This window comes from Barbus barbus (genome assembly GCF_936440315.1).
Source record: "Barbus barbus genome assembly, chromosome: 26".
Lineage (NCBI taxonomy): Eukaryota > Metazoa > Chordata > Actinopteri > Cypriniformes > Cyprinidae > Barbus > Barbus barbus.
In genome coordinates, this window is record NC_136754.1 from 7,267,634 (window position 1) to 7,285,498 (window position 17,865).

Below are 17,865 nucleotides of genomic sequence, written 5' to 3' on the forward strand. Positions count from 1 at the left end.
ACACTTGTGAGAGCTTCACAAGGAGTGGACTGAAGCTGGAGTCAGTGCATCAAGAGTCACCACGCTCAGACATCTTCAGGAAAAGGGCTACCAAGCCACTTCTGAACCAGAGACAACGTCAGAAGCGCCTTACCTGGGCTGTGGAGAAAAATAAATGGACTGTTGCTCAGTGGTCCAAAGTCCTCTTTTCAGATGAAAGTAAATTTTGCATTTCATTTGGAAATCAAGGTCCCAGAGTCTGGAGGAACAGTGGAGAGGCATAGAATCCATGCTGCTTGAAGTCCAGTGTGAAGTTTCCACAGTCAGTTATGATTTGGGCTGCCATGTCATCTGCTGGTCCACAGTCCACAGTCCACAGTCAACGCAGCCATCTACCAGGAAATCTTAGAGAACTTCATGCTTCCTTCTGCTGACAAGCTTTATGGAGATGCTGATTTCATTTTCCAGCAGGACTTGGCACCTGCCCACACTGCCAAAGGTACCAAAAGCTGGTTCAGTGACCATGGTGTTACTGTGCTTGATTGGCCAGCAAACTCACCCAACCTGTACCCCATAGAGAATCTATGGGGTATTGTCAAGAGGAAGATGAGAGACACCAGACCCAACAATGCAGATGACCTGAAGGCCGCTATCAAAGCAACCTGGGCTTCCAGCACTGGAGCAGTGCCACAGGCTGATTCCCTCTATGCCACACCGCACTGAGGCAGTAATTCATGCAAAAAGAGGCTCAATCAAGTATTGAGAGCATAGAAATGGACAATCTTTTCAGAAGCTTGATATTGCTGTTTAAAATATCCTTTTTTTTATTGATCTTATGTAATATTCAAATTTTCTGAGACACTGAATTTTAGGTTTTCATGATCTGTAAGTATCTGTAAATAAAGGCTTGACATATTTCCCTCTGTGTAATGAATTATATAATATATGGGTTTCACTTTCTGAAATGAGTGACAAAAAATATTGACCTTTTTCATGATATTCAAATTTTTTGAGATGTACCTGTAGATATTTTTTACAACATTTTATGTACAGCCATGGTAAGAAACAGCCAGGAGACAATATTCAGTGTTCAAGCTTCTTCAAAGGTTTATTGATTTCTAGAGTATATACACAAATATATACTCAATGCCAAGGACACATTGTCATATATATACACACAATCAGCCTGAATCAAAATAAACTTTCATTATATTTCACAGAAAACAGAAGTCATTTAACCTATAAGGATGTCAAAATAAACAGCATAGTTTTTCTTCATCTAAACATAAGCAAACAAAAAAGTGAATACACTAACTCAGTTTAAGAACATTTAATCTATTAGCTAAACCTTTAAACACAATGAAAGCACCACACTATTATTTAATGTCAAAGCTGCTACTGGACACAGATATTGGCCATAATTTGGCCAAATATCATGACCTAATAATTGAAAGGTTCCCAGGAGGATTTACATCAGGATTCACTGATTTTGTGAATCATTTTAACACTACGTGAAAGGCAGTCGCGGCTTTGTTCATAGTTCATAACAAATACTGCTCGCTTGTCAGTTATAATATGAGAACAGCAACTATCTCTATATCTATCTATATAGATACAAGTATGTCAATAATGTATATCGATTTTCAAAACAGTTTTGAAATAAAGGACAGACCAACACCAGCTATTTTAGGAACGAAACCAGGCAAAAACAAAGTCGCTGCAGTGCCAATACCATCCAAAACCTTGCTCATAATCGAGGGTTTGGACGTCTCCTGTTTATTCATGTCTGCTTTTAGGCTGTCAACCTCACGCTGCATCTGGTCAGCCTCCTGCTTAAAGCCCTGCCGTAGAAGAGCTTCTCTTTCCTGCAACACAAACGGCAACTGAATTAAGAAAGTCTACTCTATAACTATTATGCGTTGCTGATAGTAGGAGGCAGGAAGACGAGGGATTCAGGATAAACAGGTTCTTTAATTGAGTAACCGTATTAACAACAGAAATAACAGTATGAACATAACTTTGAAACACGATGAAGACTAATACTGAAATGAAGGCTTATAAAGAACACAAACTAATGAGCAAACGAGATGATTAACACAAAACAGGTGAAAGGACTAAACAATGATTAACTAATGACTGGAAACAAGAACAGGAAATACCAAATAAGGGCAAAACAGAACTAAAAGGAAACCGACACGTGACAATAACTTGACCACGTTATATTTATTTTCCAAAAACAGTACAATACTATAAACCTTAAGCATTAAGCAATTCATTCAAAAAAGCCAAACATGTACAGACTCCATTGGTATTACAGACATTATGTACTCCTTTAAGCACAGCATTAAACATGACATTTTTTTTTGGAGTAAGTATCCTGTTTTACCTTCAGTTTTGCTTCCAGGACTCGTTCATTGTCTCTGCTGATTCTTTCCTGCTCTCTCGCCATCTGATGAATGATCTGATTCACATGCTCATCGTGGGATCTCTGCATGTCGTTTAATGCCTGCTCCTGTAACCGGCTCTGTTCCTCGAGACCTTTTTGCCGCTGCTCCAGAATTTCATTCTTTAGTCTTTGCACTGTATTGAAAAAGTGAAAGTTTAGACAATACACAAAACAGGTATTTAGTAATGAAAGCCTGAGTTACAGCTACTAAACAGTATATTAATCACAAAATCTGTTTGTTACTCTTCTGTGCTCTAATTCAAGACTGTCTAGTGTATCATTGAAAGCCTTGATTGATAGAAATGTGTGCAGCTGATTTAAATTGTACCCTCGTTCTCCTGTTCCGCTGAGCTGAGAGATTCGTCAGCATTTAAAATCATATTTCCAGCTTCTTCCTTTGCTCTCAAATATGTACTCAACACTTCTTCACTCTGTGATAAAAACACATTTCTAATCATTCAAAATATCAATGGGAGTTTTGTTGTGATTGCAACAAATCATACTTAAAAGAAAGATTTGCCCAAATTTATCAAACTTTTTATAATTTACTCACCCTCATGTCATGAAAAACCAACATGGTGTTAATTTTTCCATAAAATGACAGTTTGTAGTTACCATGGCTGTCAAACTCGAAAATAAAAACCTTTAAAGCACCATATAACAATTAAAGTGCCATTAAATTTGCCCAGATTACTTGTGTACTATATTAAATATCATATTAATGTCATCAGATAACTTGGAATAAAGCACATCAGTCCATTAGTCATTCATGGTGGTTTTTTTTCAAGGTTTCAAGTTTGACATCCCTGTTAATTACAAACTGTTGTTTGGATAAAAAGTAACATGTACATTCTTCAGAATTTTTAGTTTTGTGCTTCAAGTAAAACAACAACAGCAAACAGATTTGCAAACCTGGGAGTGAGTAAATGTTTTCATGTTTTAGTTTCATGACTGTCACCACGTCAGCATGAAAGATGTTTATCAGAGCTGCTAGATGCTGTTGTGACCTTCCGGAACAATTAAATGTGAGCAAAGCATGCATGTGTGAACTGTACCATTATTTGTGAGTGTGTTCTTGCTCTGTAGTCGTTGGACAGATGTCTGAGTGTGTCCCTGTACTGTTGGTATCCTCCAGGTTTCAAGTATGATCCGTTAGAAATTCTTTTTTCCATCTTATCAAACACCTCACGCAGAACCTCCTCACACTGCATGCGGGACGCTTCATGATTCTGCTGGGACATATCTTGATATTCCTTATGAATCTTTCCCTAAATCATGAGAAGCAATAAGAGAGAGAGCAAAACTGGTTATACTCTAATCATAAACACAGAATATTGTACATGGACTGAATCTCCATTAATTGAATCTATGCACATATTCACTATAATCAACAAGAGTGGTACAAGTTTTAAAGGTTCATGCATTTAAATACTTTTAATTAAATGTTTTCAATACACTACACACATGCATAAATGCATAATATGTAAACCATTTGATTATTCAGTTCCATTAAATGGAAATTTGTAAAACAACAGGCTGCGATATTTTTTGTGTGTATTTGTGCATGCATTTTTTTTTTTTTTAGATAATATTGAAAATTTAGCAAAAGACAAGATGTCTGTGATAGCTTTTTTTTTTATTTTCTGTTGAGAAATGGTCACAGCATTTTGTAAATGAATGTGTCCAGTTCAATTCACGCTTTATCGACTGCATTTCTGCATTTTTTTTCTTTCATCTGACAGAAAGGTAAAAATTATTTTCTAGGACAGATTTCAAGTTCAGTTTTAAGTTGAACTTAGTTGATCTCCAAGTAGTTTCCCGGTTTTCCTTAATTTTATTTGATCTGTATGCAGAAGGTACTTTACCATGAGCTTTTTTTGGTAGATCTGGTCGTTGTCATTGAAGGACATGGTAATGAAAACTTCAACGGCCGCCTTTTCTGCATCTGTGTGGATTTTGGACAGCTCTTCTGGGCGCATTGGAAGCTGAACCAAGTTGAACAACTCTGTCATGTAGAACTGCAGGGCCTCCTCCACTGCACGGACGTTCTGGATCTTAGCCAGAGACACCACTGCGTTCTCCAGACACGGAACATTCCCGCTGCGGATCGCCTCTACATAAACCTCAGCGAGATTACCCAGAGCTGTCAGCAAACACAACTCCATAGTTTAGTCAAATGTATGTTCTTTTGTACACAGTCCATTAATCATTGGTTCTCAGAACAGATTAACAACTGTCATAAATTTGTTCTCTTTAAAGGATTTTGTGAAGGCACACACCTGTTCCAGTAATTGTACGGCCTCCAGTGACGGTTTTTGGTTCTGCATTGTTGTAGACGTAGCGGCAGAAGGAGTTTGCCTGCTCAAGGAACTCTGACTCCAGCTCCTCCTCGGTCAGCTGCTCCATTCTCCTCATGTTTTGCGTACTTGCAGGCCGAGGGAACACAAAGCACTTCCTCACCGCAAAGAAATGCCGCAAACAACTACGGGGCAGGTTATACACAGGTGAGCTACCTAAAATAAGATAATTATGAAATTATAATATATATTGAGTATATTATATTATGAGTGCTAATTTGCTGTATGTAAATAGACACTTTTATGTTATACCTAAAACTGTACTGTTTTTGAAATGTTGAAATGCCAATCAACCTACAAAGGCCATTTGTAGGTTGATTGGCACTTTTTAGCTTTCAACATTGCTGTTTTCTTTTTACAACCCATCTATCAGCATTGGCTCAGCTCTATTAGATTGAAGTGAGAAATCAGTTTTGAAAGCTTGTTATTTCTGCATTTTTGACTAATGACTGACGTTTTTCAACACGACAAAAAAGGTCTGTGATGGCATATATACCTGCTAGTAAAACAATATGTTGTGTATGTGTTTAATGTCAACTCTATCTCACCTGGTTTGAGTTTCAATGCGCCCTCCAGATACTCATCTGATGTTATTAGTTTATCTTCCCTTTTCAGTTCCAAAGTAAAGTCCCGAACAGCCCAGACAAACGATGGAAAAATACGCATGAAATCTGCCGACTCGTTCTCATGTTGACCCACTTTTGCCTTCACACGAATGTTCTCCGTCAACTCAGTAACATAGCTACATTCAGCACTGTTCAGGAGGAATAACACTGGCGCCATTTATTAACTGTGTTCATTAACTGTTAACTCTGAATACATCATGAATGTGTGTGTGTGAGAAGGATACTGCAGCTTTTCCAGTGCCATATTGTCAATGACGCCTAAGCTGTTGTACACTAAAGTGCTGCTGAGAAGAACAGCCAGACAGAAGATCCATGTGTCGTGTTTCTCATCCCCCTGAAATATTAAAAGTATGTGAGTGCCAGTAAGTGGCCACTAATTTACATTTAGTGGCAAAAGGCCATGTAAAGGCCAAATAATTCTGTGCAGTGAATCTTTTCATCTGGTGATTAATTAAATGACAGTGAAAATATAAGGTGATGGCAGATTTTATTGCTATATAGGAGATTACATTGCTACAGATGCTTTGTGGTTTTCCTCCTCACCTTCTCCACATCCCCAAGTCCCTCTGTGTCCAGAAGCACAAGAGTGTGTCCTTCTTTATAGGGGTGAGGGACACACCACATCCAGATGCCTTTGGTCTTTGATTCAATAGTGCTGCCGAGAGCAAAGCCTGAGACAATCACATTATTAAAGTCAATGACAAATGTGACCCTGGATATTTGTAGCAATATCCAACAATACATTGTATGGGTCAAAATTATCGATTTTTCTTTTATGCCAAAAATCATTAGGATATTAATTAAAGATCATGTTCCATGAAGATATTTTGTAAATTTCCTACCATAAATATATCAAAACGTAATTTTTGATTAGTAATATGCATAGCTAAGAACTTCATTTGGACAACTTTATAGGTGATTTTCTCAATATTTTAAATTTTTTTGCACCCTCAGATTCCAGATTTTCAAATAGTTGTATCTCAGCAAAAACCATACATCAATGGAAAGCTTATTTATTCAGATTTCAGATGATGTATAAATCTTCATTTCCAAAAATTGAACCTTATTACTGGTTTTGTGGTCCAGGGTCACAAACAAGGATGCCCAAATGACAAAACTTTTAAAAGTCTAGATCCAGAACTGAAAAAAAAATTATCTTTGTATTCATGTTGGTTTTCTCTGAAAAACAAATACTATTTCTAAGAAAAGCGACTGATATCCTCTCTGTGACGTCATTTTTTGCACCCTCAGATTCTAATTTTGAAATAGTCTTATCTCAAATATTGTCCTATCCTAACAAACCATACATCAATGGAAAGCTTATTTATTCAGCTTTCAGATGATGTAGAAATCTCAATTTCGAAAAAATTGACACTTAAGTTTTGTGGTCCATGGTCACATATAATTAAAACTTTTTTCTTCATTACCGTCTCAGGATAGCTGTACCATGTTTACTTTAAGAAAAATAAACAAATTTAAAATGTTATAAATATCATTTATATTTATAACATTATATAACGTCATCCGCCCGGAACGGCTTGCAGGTCTGACAGTCAGCAGAAGTGAGAAAAACGTATTTATAACATTTTAAAATATATATACACTTAGGATGCCTTGAGGGTGAGTAAAACATGGGCTAATTTTCATTTGTTAGGTGAACTAACCTTTTAATGCTTTGTTCAAACTGTGGTGTAAAAAGGTTGCATTAGCAATTAAAGAAAAACACTTAAGCAAAACATGGTCAGGTCTAAGTGTCTGAATAATTCTTGGTCCCAATTTATTTTTTTAATAAATTTTACAGGTAGTCCACTGTATGAAGAATTTTTGGGTATGTGTCACAGTTTACTTTATTTTGCTATCCTCACTTAAATAAATGTACTATAGTGTCCTGCATCCACTAGTAAAAAACATAAATAATAATAAAAAAAAATTGGCTATATCTGGTGTCTGTCTGAATAATTTTTGTTTTGACTGTATTCAGTTATTCAGCATTTTCTCTCACCGGACTGTTGTCCTGCCAGGCGGTTCATAAGGTAAGACTTCCCCGTACGGTAGAGTCCCACCACAGACACCACCACCACCGGCTCACTGATCCCATCCAGAATGTCTTTGGCCTCTTTCCTCACAAGCAGCTTCCCATTTTCATCGTTTTCAATAAAACACACCGGAGCAGACATGAGCCTGCTACACGCCATGACTCTGCAAAAGAAAAAAACAACAAAACACAAAGTCAGAAGCCAGTAATTTCATATTACACACAGAAAAAAAAGAAGAAAAATAATAATAATAATTATATATATATATATATATATAAATATATATATATATATATATATATATATATATATATATATATATATATATATATAATAAAGATTGAACTAAAATTTGAATACATAACTGAAAAAAAGGTTAGAAAAAGAAGCTGTTTATAGCCTAGACCTACCGTTAGCAAAGCGATTGTTTCAACAGCCGAAAGCATACACGTTCTTGAATCCAGAACCGCACAAACCCGATCTTCCCAGGCTCCTCCCGTCTTAAATGTGCTTCTTTGTTCACAGCTCTCTGGGATGCTGCCGGGGAGTGAAAGTGAAAGTAAGCTGGTTCAATTCGCCGAGACAACGGCTGCAGCCAGCGGCTTCCCAGAAATCACCCGTTTATCATAAACAGCTAAACATAGATCAGACGTCCCCGGTCTTTGGTGTGCTGTCTCCGTTTAACAGCACGTTAAAAACAACACGCAAACAAAAGTAAAAGCCCGAGCAGCCAGCTGACACTCGTATGATTGCGATTATTTTAACTAGCAGAGGGCGCTGCGAGCTATCCTACTCAATCACACTTGCACAATTAATATTAGCAGAAAGTGCATACATTGTTGTCAAAATCAGCCTAAAATGCAAAAATAATAAGCCTGATGAAGGATAGAAAAGATCGAGTTCCAAATTTGAAAAGTTGTACTCAGTTTGCTAAATGTTACAGTTAGAAAAATATTAATCATAGGAGTCCTATGATAGGACCTATTTGATAAATACAGTTTTATTTATCATATTGTCTCATGTTTATTGTTTGAATTTTAATGTATTTTTATAAAGCCATAATATTGTTATAATGCTGTTGTAAGGGTAAATAGCAAGCCTATAGCCTATATATATAAGCAGTGAGTTGAAGTAGGTGTTCCTGTTCTAAAATTTGATTTACGTCAGAGTTCATTGTGTTTTCTGTTTGGCTGAATTTCAAGTGGAACCGGTGTTCGTTTTCTAAAACTTAATTTAGGCTACAGAGTTCACCTGTGGTGATTAAAGAACTGTGTACGAGCTCTTTGCATCCTCCACTCATATCATAAAAGGCGGGTGGAGCTAAGACGCGAGGAAAGGAAACCATGCACAAATAAGCACCCCTTTTCATGTTTCTGTCCGTCAATGGGAGGAAGCCATGCCCTGTTCTTGAGCTCCCAGCCTGTTTGGAAGTTCCCACGCCCTGATTTGGAGATCTCCAGGCTGCAGTTATAGCTATTCTCCAATCATTGTACGCTTTGTTGTGCTTTGCCTAACTTGCTAAACCATAAAGGCTCACGAAAGAAAAAGAAAAACGTCTCTACAATGGCTCTTTCATCAAACTGGCGTATGTGATAAACTCAGTGCCATGCAATTTTAAAGAAAGAAAGTGAAAACGAAACCGAAAACCTATATAGCATCTGCTGCGACAGTATCCACTCCAAACACACACACACACACACACACACACACACGACAGAATATGTAAACATTTTAACAAACGTTAAATGTAGTATAATTCATAAATTAGCCTACCCCATTTGTTAATAAAAGAGTTCGACAAAATCCATATTTAAATGAAATTAATATACGACCACCAACTCAATCACCTCAAATTCATATGGATGAGGACGAATAGATCTCCTATCTTTATTCTGCAATAGCTCACCTTGTTCACGAAGTCAATTCTGCAGCATCATGTTTTCCCGGAAATCACCTCACTTTCTGGGAGGGCACTTCTGAGACGGCGCTGACCACCTCTTCAGTATTTATACACGAGCTTCAGGCAGGACCATCCACGACAGAAGGCAAGCAGAAGTAAGATCTATTTTTTTCCTCCTCTTTAAATTACTTAAGCAGACATTTGAAATAAAATATCTTAAAACACATAACCATAGGCCTACAGTCTAATGCAGTAATTCAAATGTTTGTAATCGCCTTCCATATTTCAAGAGTGCTTTTCATATTTAAGTAAACTCTATGAAATCTATTGATATATATATGTATAGATGTGAAAAATAGCAATAAAAAAGATATTACAACAACCAATCTTTTTAGTTTATTTGTTTGGATCTTGTTTGTTTTATTTGATTTGTCTTTGGTATTTTACTGTCCTTTTGGTATATTTGGTATTTTCAGACCAAATTTTATTGAACACTATAATAATAATAAAAAAGAGCTGCATATTATACTGTAGCCAGGGGGCAGCACAGCACTGCTTAAACAGCTACTCCACATATTCTCTAGTTATTCCACTGCAGAGGAATAACACTAATGTATAAAGGCTATAATTATAACTGAAATGCAATTTAATGATGGGAAGTGCTTCCATAACAAAAACAAATGAAGAGTAATGACTGTGGAATGAAATTTCTGTCTAAATAAATAAATAATCATGCACATGTGTTTTATTATTCTACAGAGCCCATGTTCAGGGGGTTTCAGATAACAGACAGAGCAGTTGTTTGTCAGTGTGAACTGAATCTGAAAACACTTTCACTTTTGACTCCTCCATTACGTATAGGCCAGTGACAGTGCATTTTTTCCAATCAATATCATGCATATAGCAGAGGATAAGAAACTTAAAGGCAGAAGATGTGTTAAGCTGTTTCTCTTTAATTGTATGTAGGTGCAGTGGTTTACGCAGGCCTAAAGATTTGCAATATTTCTTTAATTACAGCAGAGCAAATTTAGAGACATTACACACGGACTAAAATACTAGAAATACTTCATAATCAAGAGCTGTAATACCATAATTCAGCCCAGCCTAGCTGCAGTTTAGCACAGCTAAAGCTAAGCTGTGTCATATTGACACTGTATGTTAAGTCTGTTTGATTTTGTGTGTATGATTTTTAATTAGGAGGATCATGTCTTGTAGTAAGTACATGCCAGCTCCAGTGTGTCTTATTGAAAACGATGAAAATGGGCAGCTGCGTGTGAGAAAAGAGGCCAAAGACATTCTGGATGGGATCAATGAGCCGGTGGTGGTGGTGTCTGTGGTGGGACTCTACCGTACAGGAAAGTCTTACCTTATGAACCGCCTGGCAGGACAACAATCCGGTGAGAGAAAGTCCTTCTCAAGTGCAGTATATGTTGACATGATAACGAGAACATCTGAAAACAGTAACTGCATAATAATAATAATAATAATAATGTCACTGCAGGATTTGCTCTTGGCAGCACTATTGAATCAAAGACTAAAGGCATCTGGATGTGGTGTGTCCCTCACCCTAATAAAAAAGGACACACTCTGGTGTTGCTGGATACAGAGGGACTTGGGGACGTAGCAAAGGTGAGCATAGTCACTAACTACTACTAATAAATTCCCAGTCTCAGTTTGCCATTGTACCTTAGAAGGAAGTTGTATTGTGTTCTGAATGAATGCTTTGATCTGAAGACACTGTGTGTTTCAGGGAGACTCTAAGAATGACGGCTGGATCTTCTGTCTGGCTGTTCTGCTCAGCAGCACTCTGGTGTACAACAGCCGTGGCACTATTGATAACACTGCACTGGAAAAGCTGCAGTATCCTTTAACCTCACAACTCATTCCTATTTCACCAGTGTTGGGGAAAGTTACTTTTAAAAGTAATGCATTACAATATTGCGTTACTCCCTAAAAAAAGTAACTAATTACGTTACTTAGCTACTTTTTATGGGAAATAATGCGTTACATTACTTTTGCATTACTTTTTAAATATGAGCAGGGCTTGATTGTTTTTAATACAAGAAGTTCTAATTATAGCAAATGTAAAAGCCCTTTCACACCAAAAAGTGTAATGAATAAACCTCAGGCTGAAGGAAAAGGAAATTCACGTCTGTACAGTAGAACGCAGGAGAAGAAGTTTCAACTCTCTTCAGCAATAAAAAAACAATGAAGCACAATTGTTAGTTTATCTAAAGTCATTTTTGCTTATTAGTATGGTTGAACTGGATCATCAAAGTTCAGCAGCAAAGACATTAAATAGGATTAGATACATTTGTGTTATTTAACATTTAATTATTGCAGGTTTGCGTCATATTCTGAGTTTGAATTTCAATGTTTTAATTCATTTTGATGAATACTAAATCTGTTTTTTGGGAGTGGGATGAATTCATGCACATTCCCATTTAGTCTAGAACTACAGTAACAGCATGTTCACACAGTGCACTGCCAGTCAGTAAATGGGAAAAAGTAACTAATATTTTCTTGTAAATTAAAAAGTAATGCGTTACTTTACTAGTTACTTGAAAAAAGTAATATTATTACGTAACTCGAGTTACTTGTAATGCGTTACCCCCAACACTTTCTTTCACATGTACAAACATACGCTTTACAAGATGCTGTTATTTCTTAATGTGCTGCAGCTATGTTGCTGAGCTCACTGAGCAGATCAAGATCAGATCGACAGAAGCAGCAGATGAGGAGGAAGAGGAAGATTCTGAGTTTGTGAGGTTTTTCCCTTCGTTCATCTGGGTCGTGAGAGATTTCACTTTGGATTTGGAAATTGATGGGAAGAAAGTGACAGATGACTATTACCTTGAATTTGCCCTCAATCTGAAGAAAGGTATTTCATTAATTTATAATTAATTAATTTGTTACATTTATATAGCGCTTTTCTGGGTACTCAAAGCGCTTTACATAGAAGGGGGGAATCTCCTCAACCACCACCAATGTGCAGCATGCACCTGGATGATATGACGGCAGCCATATTGCGCCAGAACGCCCACCACACACCAGCTTACTGGTGGAGAGGAGACAGAGTGATGAAGCCAATCAGTGTATGGGGATGATTAGGAGGCCATGATGGTCAGAGGCCAATGGGGAAATTTGGCCAGGATGCCGGGGTTACACCCCTACTCTTTTTCGAAGGACATCCTGGGATTTTTAATGACCACAGAGAGTCAGGACCTCGGTTTAACGTCTCACCCGAAGGATGGACTTAAGGCAGAATTACACTGACACATTTGGCAGAAGCTGTTTTCCAAAGCAGCTATACAGTATAAGTTTTATTTACAGTATAAGCAGGTGTATAGTATAAGTTTGATTAATTCTTGGTTACTCTGGGAATTAAACCCATGATATTGGCATTGTTAGCACCATTCTCTATTTGAGCTACAGGAAAGTTAAAATAATTATTTGCCCATCTACTGGATTAATTTCTATTCTGGAGTAGAATTTGAATTTAAAAACATTGTAAAAATAAACACGAATAGGTTCACTGGCCCATGATGTCTGTTCTGTGAGGTCTTCAAAATAACCATTGATGCTTGCAATCTAGACTACATGCTAAACTGGTACGATTGCTATTTCATTACAGGACCACATACTTGTCTGCACTCACAGCCTATTTGAATATTTGTGTATGTATTTCTGTAAATGAACAATGCCTGAAAAACGGAAATGAAGTATGTTGACTGACTCAGTGCCACTGATTTGGTGAATATTTCTTTCTCTTTCCTGAATAATCTCTTTTTAGGTTTGAATAAGAAAGTTAGAGACTACAATCTGCCTCGTGAATGTATTAAGCGTTATTTCCCTAGCCGGAAGTGTTTTGTGTTCCCGTTTCCCGTTACCTCCCACGAAGACATGACACGCCTGGAGATCTTACAAGACCAGGAGCTTGCACAACAATTTCTGGAGGTCACGGGACATTTCTGTGACCACATATTTGTCAACAGTGCTGTGAAAAGACTGAAAGGAGGACACATAGTTACTGGCCGATGTGAGTGTTTTACCAAATGAAGAGTTTCATTCATTTGAATCTTTAACACATTTCAGATACAGAATAAGCTTTGCATGATCAAACAAATAAACTAATTAAACATTTATTTAGTAAAACTCTTCATCTGTGGTTTGAAGATACCGTGGAGCATTTACTGTACTCTTAACCATTTGTGTGTGTTGTCAGTGCTCGGGCATCTGGTTGAGATATATGTAGAGACAATCAGCAGTAGTGAAGTGCCCTGTCTGGACAATGCAGTGGTTGTTCTGGCAAATCTAGAAAACCAGACAGCTGTTCAAGAAGCTCTGAAACTATATCAGACAGGAATGGAAGAGGTGAGGCACATTCTGATTGAGTTCAGTTGTTTTTTATATGATCATGTTTCCAAATTCTATCATTCTCTGTACATCTCTGTGTCTCTATACAGAGTAATAATCCCATTTGAAGTCAGAACACCAAACTTTGTATATAGCTGCATTTTGAATATGTCTCCAAAATCAGAACCACCAATGTTGGCTTGGACCTCTTCAGTGAATGCACGAACACCCTTTAAGTAAACGCACACTGTTTTTACAGGTGAAGAAGACATTACCAATCAGTATAGAAAATGTGGCCTGTGAGCACCAGAAATTCAGCAGGCTGGCCATTGCTAAATTCACGAAACGCTCATTCAAAGACGAAAAAATGGAATACTTGAAGAAACTGGAGGTGAGTATGAATGAGCGACTAATACTTGTGTACTCATGTATGCATCATATACTTTCTGCAAGTATTATAGATCTCACTGGATGTCTCAGGTTGGAGATTGTTTCATGTCTTGATATCTGGTGACCGCATGAATTACATCCATCAGATTGATACAACTAATTCACACAACAATGTATTCAAACACAGTGCCCAATACATTCTGTCTTTGTATAAGTGTATTTATCCATGTTTGAGATATTATTTCTCCTTTTGTGTGTTCATAGGAAGCTGTATGTATGCGCTATATAGACTTGTTGGAAGAAAATAAGAAGGCATCAGAGAGAAAGTGCAGAGATCTACTGAAGAATCTGTTCTCTGACATGAATAAACGACTGCAGGATGGAGAGTACAGTCAGTCTGGAGGATATGAACTCTACTGCAGAGACAGAGACGCCATTGTTGAACAGTACCGCAGAGAACCCAACAAAGGTATAAGGGTAAGGACACTTCAGTGTCTATTTGTGACACTGGACCACAAAACTGAAATTGAGGTTTATACATTATCTGAAAGCTGAATGAATAAACTTTCCATTGATGTATGGTTTATTAGGATAGTAACAATATTTGGCCAAGATACAACTATTTGAAAATCTGGAATCTGAGGGTTCAAAAAAAATCTAAATATTGAGAAAATCGTCTTTAAAGTTATCCAAAAGAAGTTCTTAGCAATGCATATTACTAATCAGAAATTAAGTTTGGATATATTTACAGGAAAATTAGGAAATTTCCAAAATATCTTCATGGAACATGATCTTTACTTAATATCCTAATAATATTTTGCATAAAATACAAATCGATAATTTTGACCCATACAATTGTATTGTTGGCTACTGCTACAAATATACCCGTGTTACTTATGACTGGTTTTGTGGTCCAGGGTCACATTTGTGAGTGTATGTGACTCAAGTGCATCTAAACTATACTATATCTGCAAAGTATCTGAACTTTATTTACCCCAGTTTACACTTTATTTCAAGAAAAATATAACTGAATTATGGTTAGCATGACTTGATTTAAAAACCACTGTTCTAAGTTATGTTTATGTGCAGGCTGAGGCTGTGCTGGAAGAGTTTCTGAAAGAACGGGAACCTGAAGCAAACAGCATCCTCTGCATGGATAATAAACTTACTGAAAATGAGAAACAAATTAATAGTAAGTTTATACTAGGCTTTTTGAGGCACAGAATGTAGGCAGGCACCTTGAACGCTTAAATCTCAATTGCTTAGGGTAGAGGTTATTTTATCATTGTCATTTCATATTATTTCTGTCTTGACTGAATGTTCAGAAGAGAAAGAGAACGCAGCTCTCCTGAAACAGAAGTTGAAAGAAGAGGAGGAGAAACGAATTGAGAGGGAAAAAATGACGGAGACAGAGAAAGCACGGCATGAGGACAGGATAAAACAGATGCAGGAGAGCTTCAACAAGGAGCTGGAGCAGCAGCAGCAGGAGATGGACAGAGCCATTGAGAGCAAACTGAAGGAGCGAGAGGAGATGCTAAAGAAAGGCTTTAAAGAGGAAGCTGATAACCTTAAGGAAGAAATAAAGAAGTTAAAAGATGAAACGGAACGCTCACATGGTGGTGGCATATTTAAGGACTATGTGATGCCATTTCTTTGCCCTCTTGTAGAAACGGTTCCCAACCTCCTCATGCAGAGATCAATGATGAAAAGCCTGAAAAAGGGATTGAAACGTTAAAACCTGATACAAAACCATCCTTGATTCATATTTTCCATTCACTGACATATCTCCATTGTGTCTAAAGCATGCGCTTTATAGAGCAGGTATTAAATGAGCTAAGAATCCTGAACATACATTATGCACCCTTGAAAGTGCACAATGTAATTTCTACACCGTTAGCAGCACCCATAGAATTAGCAAAATGGCAGGTGCATGCAGTGAACAGTCCATCTTTTGGATGGAAAGTAATCAAAGTTCAAACATACACAACTGGTGGTTGGGTAGCTGAAATGGATTGCAGTTCCATTTTGTGCCATTAGTGGTGTAGAGATTACACACTGCATTCACAAAAAGCATTCACTGGAACTGGCACTTTGAATCCAAAATATGCCTCTGTCAACCATTGATGGAACAAAAATGGGTCCCTTCCCAAACTCATTCCAATGGATGAGTGAAATGAATAATGATTAAGTGTGCACTGGTAAAGGAATCTGTCCAGATTCTGAAGAAGACTTGCTGAATGTTGCTGGGAGGAACAAGTGTTCCTATGCTATAGTCAGGGAGTTAGTTCAGTCCCTGTATTTTTGTTTGAATTTCTAGGGTATTAAGATTCTTTGGGCAAAAGGTAGTTTAAATTTGTTTATTATTTTGGTCTTGGCCCAACCCTGAAGTTCACTCGCTTCCTCTTGTGTGTGCGGATTGTCATTGAGGTTAACAAGATAAAAATAAAAATAAAGAAAGATCACAGAGTCCACTGTAAAGACCTTTATTTTTATGTTTCTCCTAGACCCTAGAGCTGGGACGTAACAAACCCTATCAGTAAATCTGGCTCAAAACCATTCATAGGTTGCCACCTACAGCTGTAACAGTTACCTAAAGCGTCACTAAACTATTATGGATTATATTTTCTTGCAATATTTTGATAAATGGATTTGTAAACATGATTTGATTTTTTTTTATGTTGATGCAAAAAGGAAGTGTTATGGAAAGATTAATTTTAAATGAATTTATTAGTTCCTGTTTTAACTTTAAAAATGTACTTATATAAAAAAACTTGTGTAACACAATGTATTTTCATGTCAATGTAATTTGGTCCACAAAACATACAGCATATATTGTAGCATAATATACTGTAACATTCCAATATTCTACAATAAAGTTGTTTTTCCTCTGAGCACCTCTGATCTGGTTCTTTTTTTCTGTGCAATGTTTTGCTGCAATTATTATTATTGTCATATTCAATTATATATATATATATATATATATTCTCTTTACCATAACAAAATCTTAATTGTATCATTTTATCTGAATATCAACATTGTGAGATTTAGTCAGTCAAAACCATTTTGAGGTGAATTTATCTATTTTTTTCTAATTGTGTCTCTGGAAAATAGTTATCTATGACATTGCATTATGTTGAATATCAAAGATTTGTGTGTATTTGTTAATGAAGGATTTGTATTAAATAAGATCCAATTACTTTGAGATGCAATAAATGTAATACTGACTATTATTTAATATTTCCATTTCAGACATTTTCACTTTCATTAAAATACTTTTTTATAGATTACATGATTACATATTATTCACACAATAGCAATAAATTATTCATAAATGATTGATTCTCACTAATTTCTCTATTTCATCTTTTGCATTTTCCTTTCTAAAATAGCCTAGCGATTATATACATATTATATATGTATTTATAGTCCATTTTTGTGGACATTCACACAGAGATCAGTCATTAGTCAGGTGGGGACAGCATTTGACCACTGGATTTACAAAAATGATTTCAGGTTTAAGAAGGGTTTCAATATTGCATCAACTATTGATGAACACATTCATTTTTATTTGAATTATTACTTTTTTAACCATGTATTATTAATTAATTAAAATGCACATATTCACATTATTTCTTAGTTACATGTAATGCAGGCATTCCAAAACTTTTTGTCATCTAAACCTTATTCACCGAATATATTTGCTTTAAGTACCCCTGAGATTTTTAAATAAATATTTCTATAATTAAATATCACATTTGCATCGTTACGGTTTCTT

At 36.5% G+C, this 17,865-nt stretch overlaps 2 protein-coding genes across 4 annotated transcripts; one reads left to right on the forward strand and one right to left on the reverse strand.

Annotated features, from left to right (window-relative positions):
* Positions 1 to 1,063: 1,063 nt before the first annotated feature.
* LOC306846459 (guanylate-binding protein 3-like) lies at positions 1,064 to 9,472 on the reverse strand. Of its 3 annotated transcripts, none has more exons than XM_079379873.1 (12): positions 9,351 to 9,472; positions 7,855 to 7,981; positions 7,411 to 7,607; positions 5,952 to 6,079; positions 5,633 to 5,742; positions 5,331 to 5,524; positions 4,705 to 4,938; positions 4,291 to 4,568; positions 3,481 to 3,693; positions 2,754 to 2,856; positions 2,366 to 2,559; positions 1,064 to 1,844 (listed from the first exon to the last, which is right to left on the reverse strand). In XM_079379873.1, the coding sequence occupies exons 3-12, from the start codon at positions 7,601 to 7,603 to the stop codon at positions 1,623 to 1,625; spliced, it is 1,869 nt and encodes a 622-aa protein (XP_079235999.1). In that variant the 5' UTR covers positions 7,604 to 7,607; positions 7,855 to 7,981; positions 9,351 to 9,472; the 3' UTR covers positions 1,064 to 1,622. The 3 variants fall into 3 exon arrangements, with proteins under 3 accessions (XP_079235999.1, XP_079236001.1, XP_079236000.1); XM_079379875.1 differs by having other exon boundaries at positions 9,218 to 9,379; XM_079379874.1 differs by having other exon boundaries at positions 9,292 to 9,371.
* Positions 9,440 to 16,983, forward strand: LOC306846456 (guanylate-binding protein 1-like). Its single transcript, XM_079379866.1, has 11 exons — positions 9,440 to 9,499; positions 10,542 to 10,741; positions 10,846 to 10,973; positions 11,095 to 11,204; positions 12,026 to 12,225; positions 13,138 to 13,383; positions 13,570 to 13,718; positions 13,960 to 14,091; positions 14,355 to 14,567; positions 15,180 to 15,282; positions 15,416 to 16,983. Exons 2-11 carry the CDS (start codon positions 10,549 to 10,551, stop codon positions 15,823 to 15,825), a joined length of 1,884 nt encoding a protein of 627 aa, XP_079235992.1. The 5' UTR covers positions 9,440 to 9,499; positions 10,542 to 10,548; the 3' UTR covers positions 15,826 to 16,983.
* Positions 16,984 to 17,865: the final 882 nt, after the last annotated feature.

Bases quoted from the DNA above. Each gene is read 5' to 3' on its own strand.
- LOC306846456 (XM_079379866.1), top strand. From the start codon at position 10,549: ATGTCTTGTAGTAAGTACATGCCAGCTCCAGTGTGTCTTATTGAAAAC. The intron at 14,092-14,354 runs GTGAGTATGAAT...GTGTGTTCATAG, and splicing joins AATACTTGAAGAAACTGGAG to GAAGCTGTATGTATGCGCTA. The intron at 14,568-15,179 runs GTAAGGACACTT...GTTTATGTGCAG, and splicing joins AACCCAACAAAGGTATAAGG to GCTGAGGCTGTGCTGGAAGA.
- LOC306846459 (XM_079379873.1), bottom strand. From the start codon at position 7,603: ATGGCGTGTAGCAGGCTCATGTCTGCTCCGGTGTGTTTTATTGAAAAC. The intron at 4,569-4,704 runs GTGTGTGCCTTC...GTTTGCTGACAG, and splicing joins CCGTACAATTACTGGAACAG to CTCTGGGTAATCTCGCTGAG. The intron at 2,560-2,753 runs GTACAATTTAAA...TTTTCAATACAG, and splicing joins AGCGGAACAGGAGAACGAGG to TGCAAAGACTAAAGAATGAA.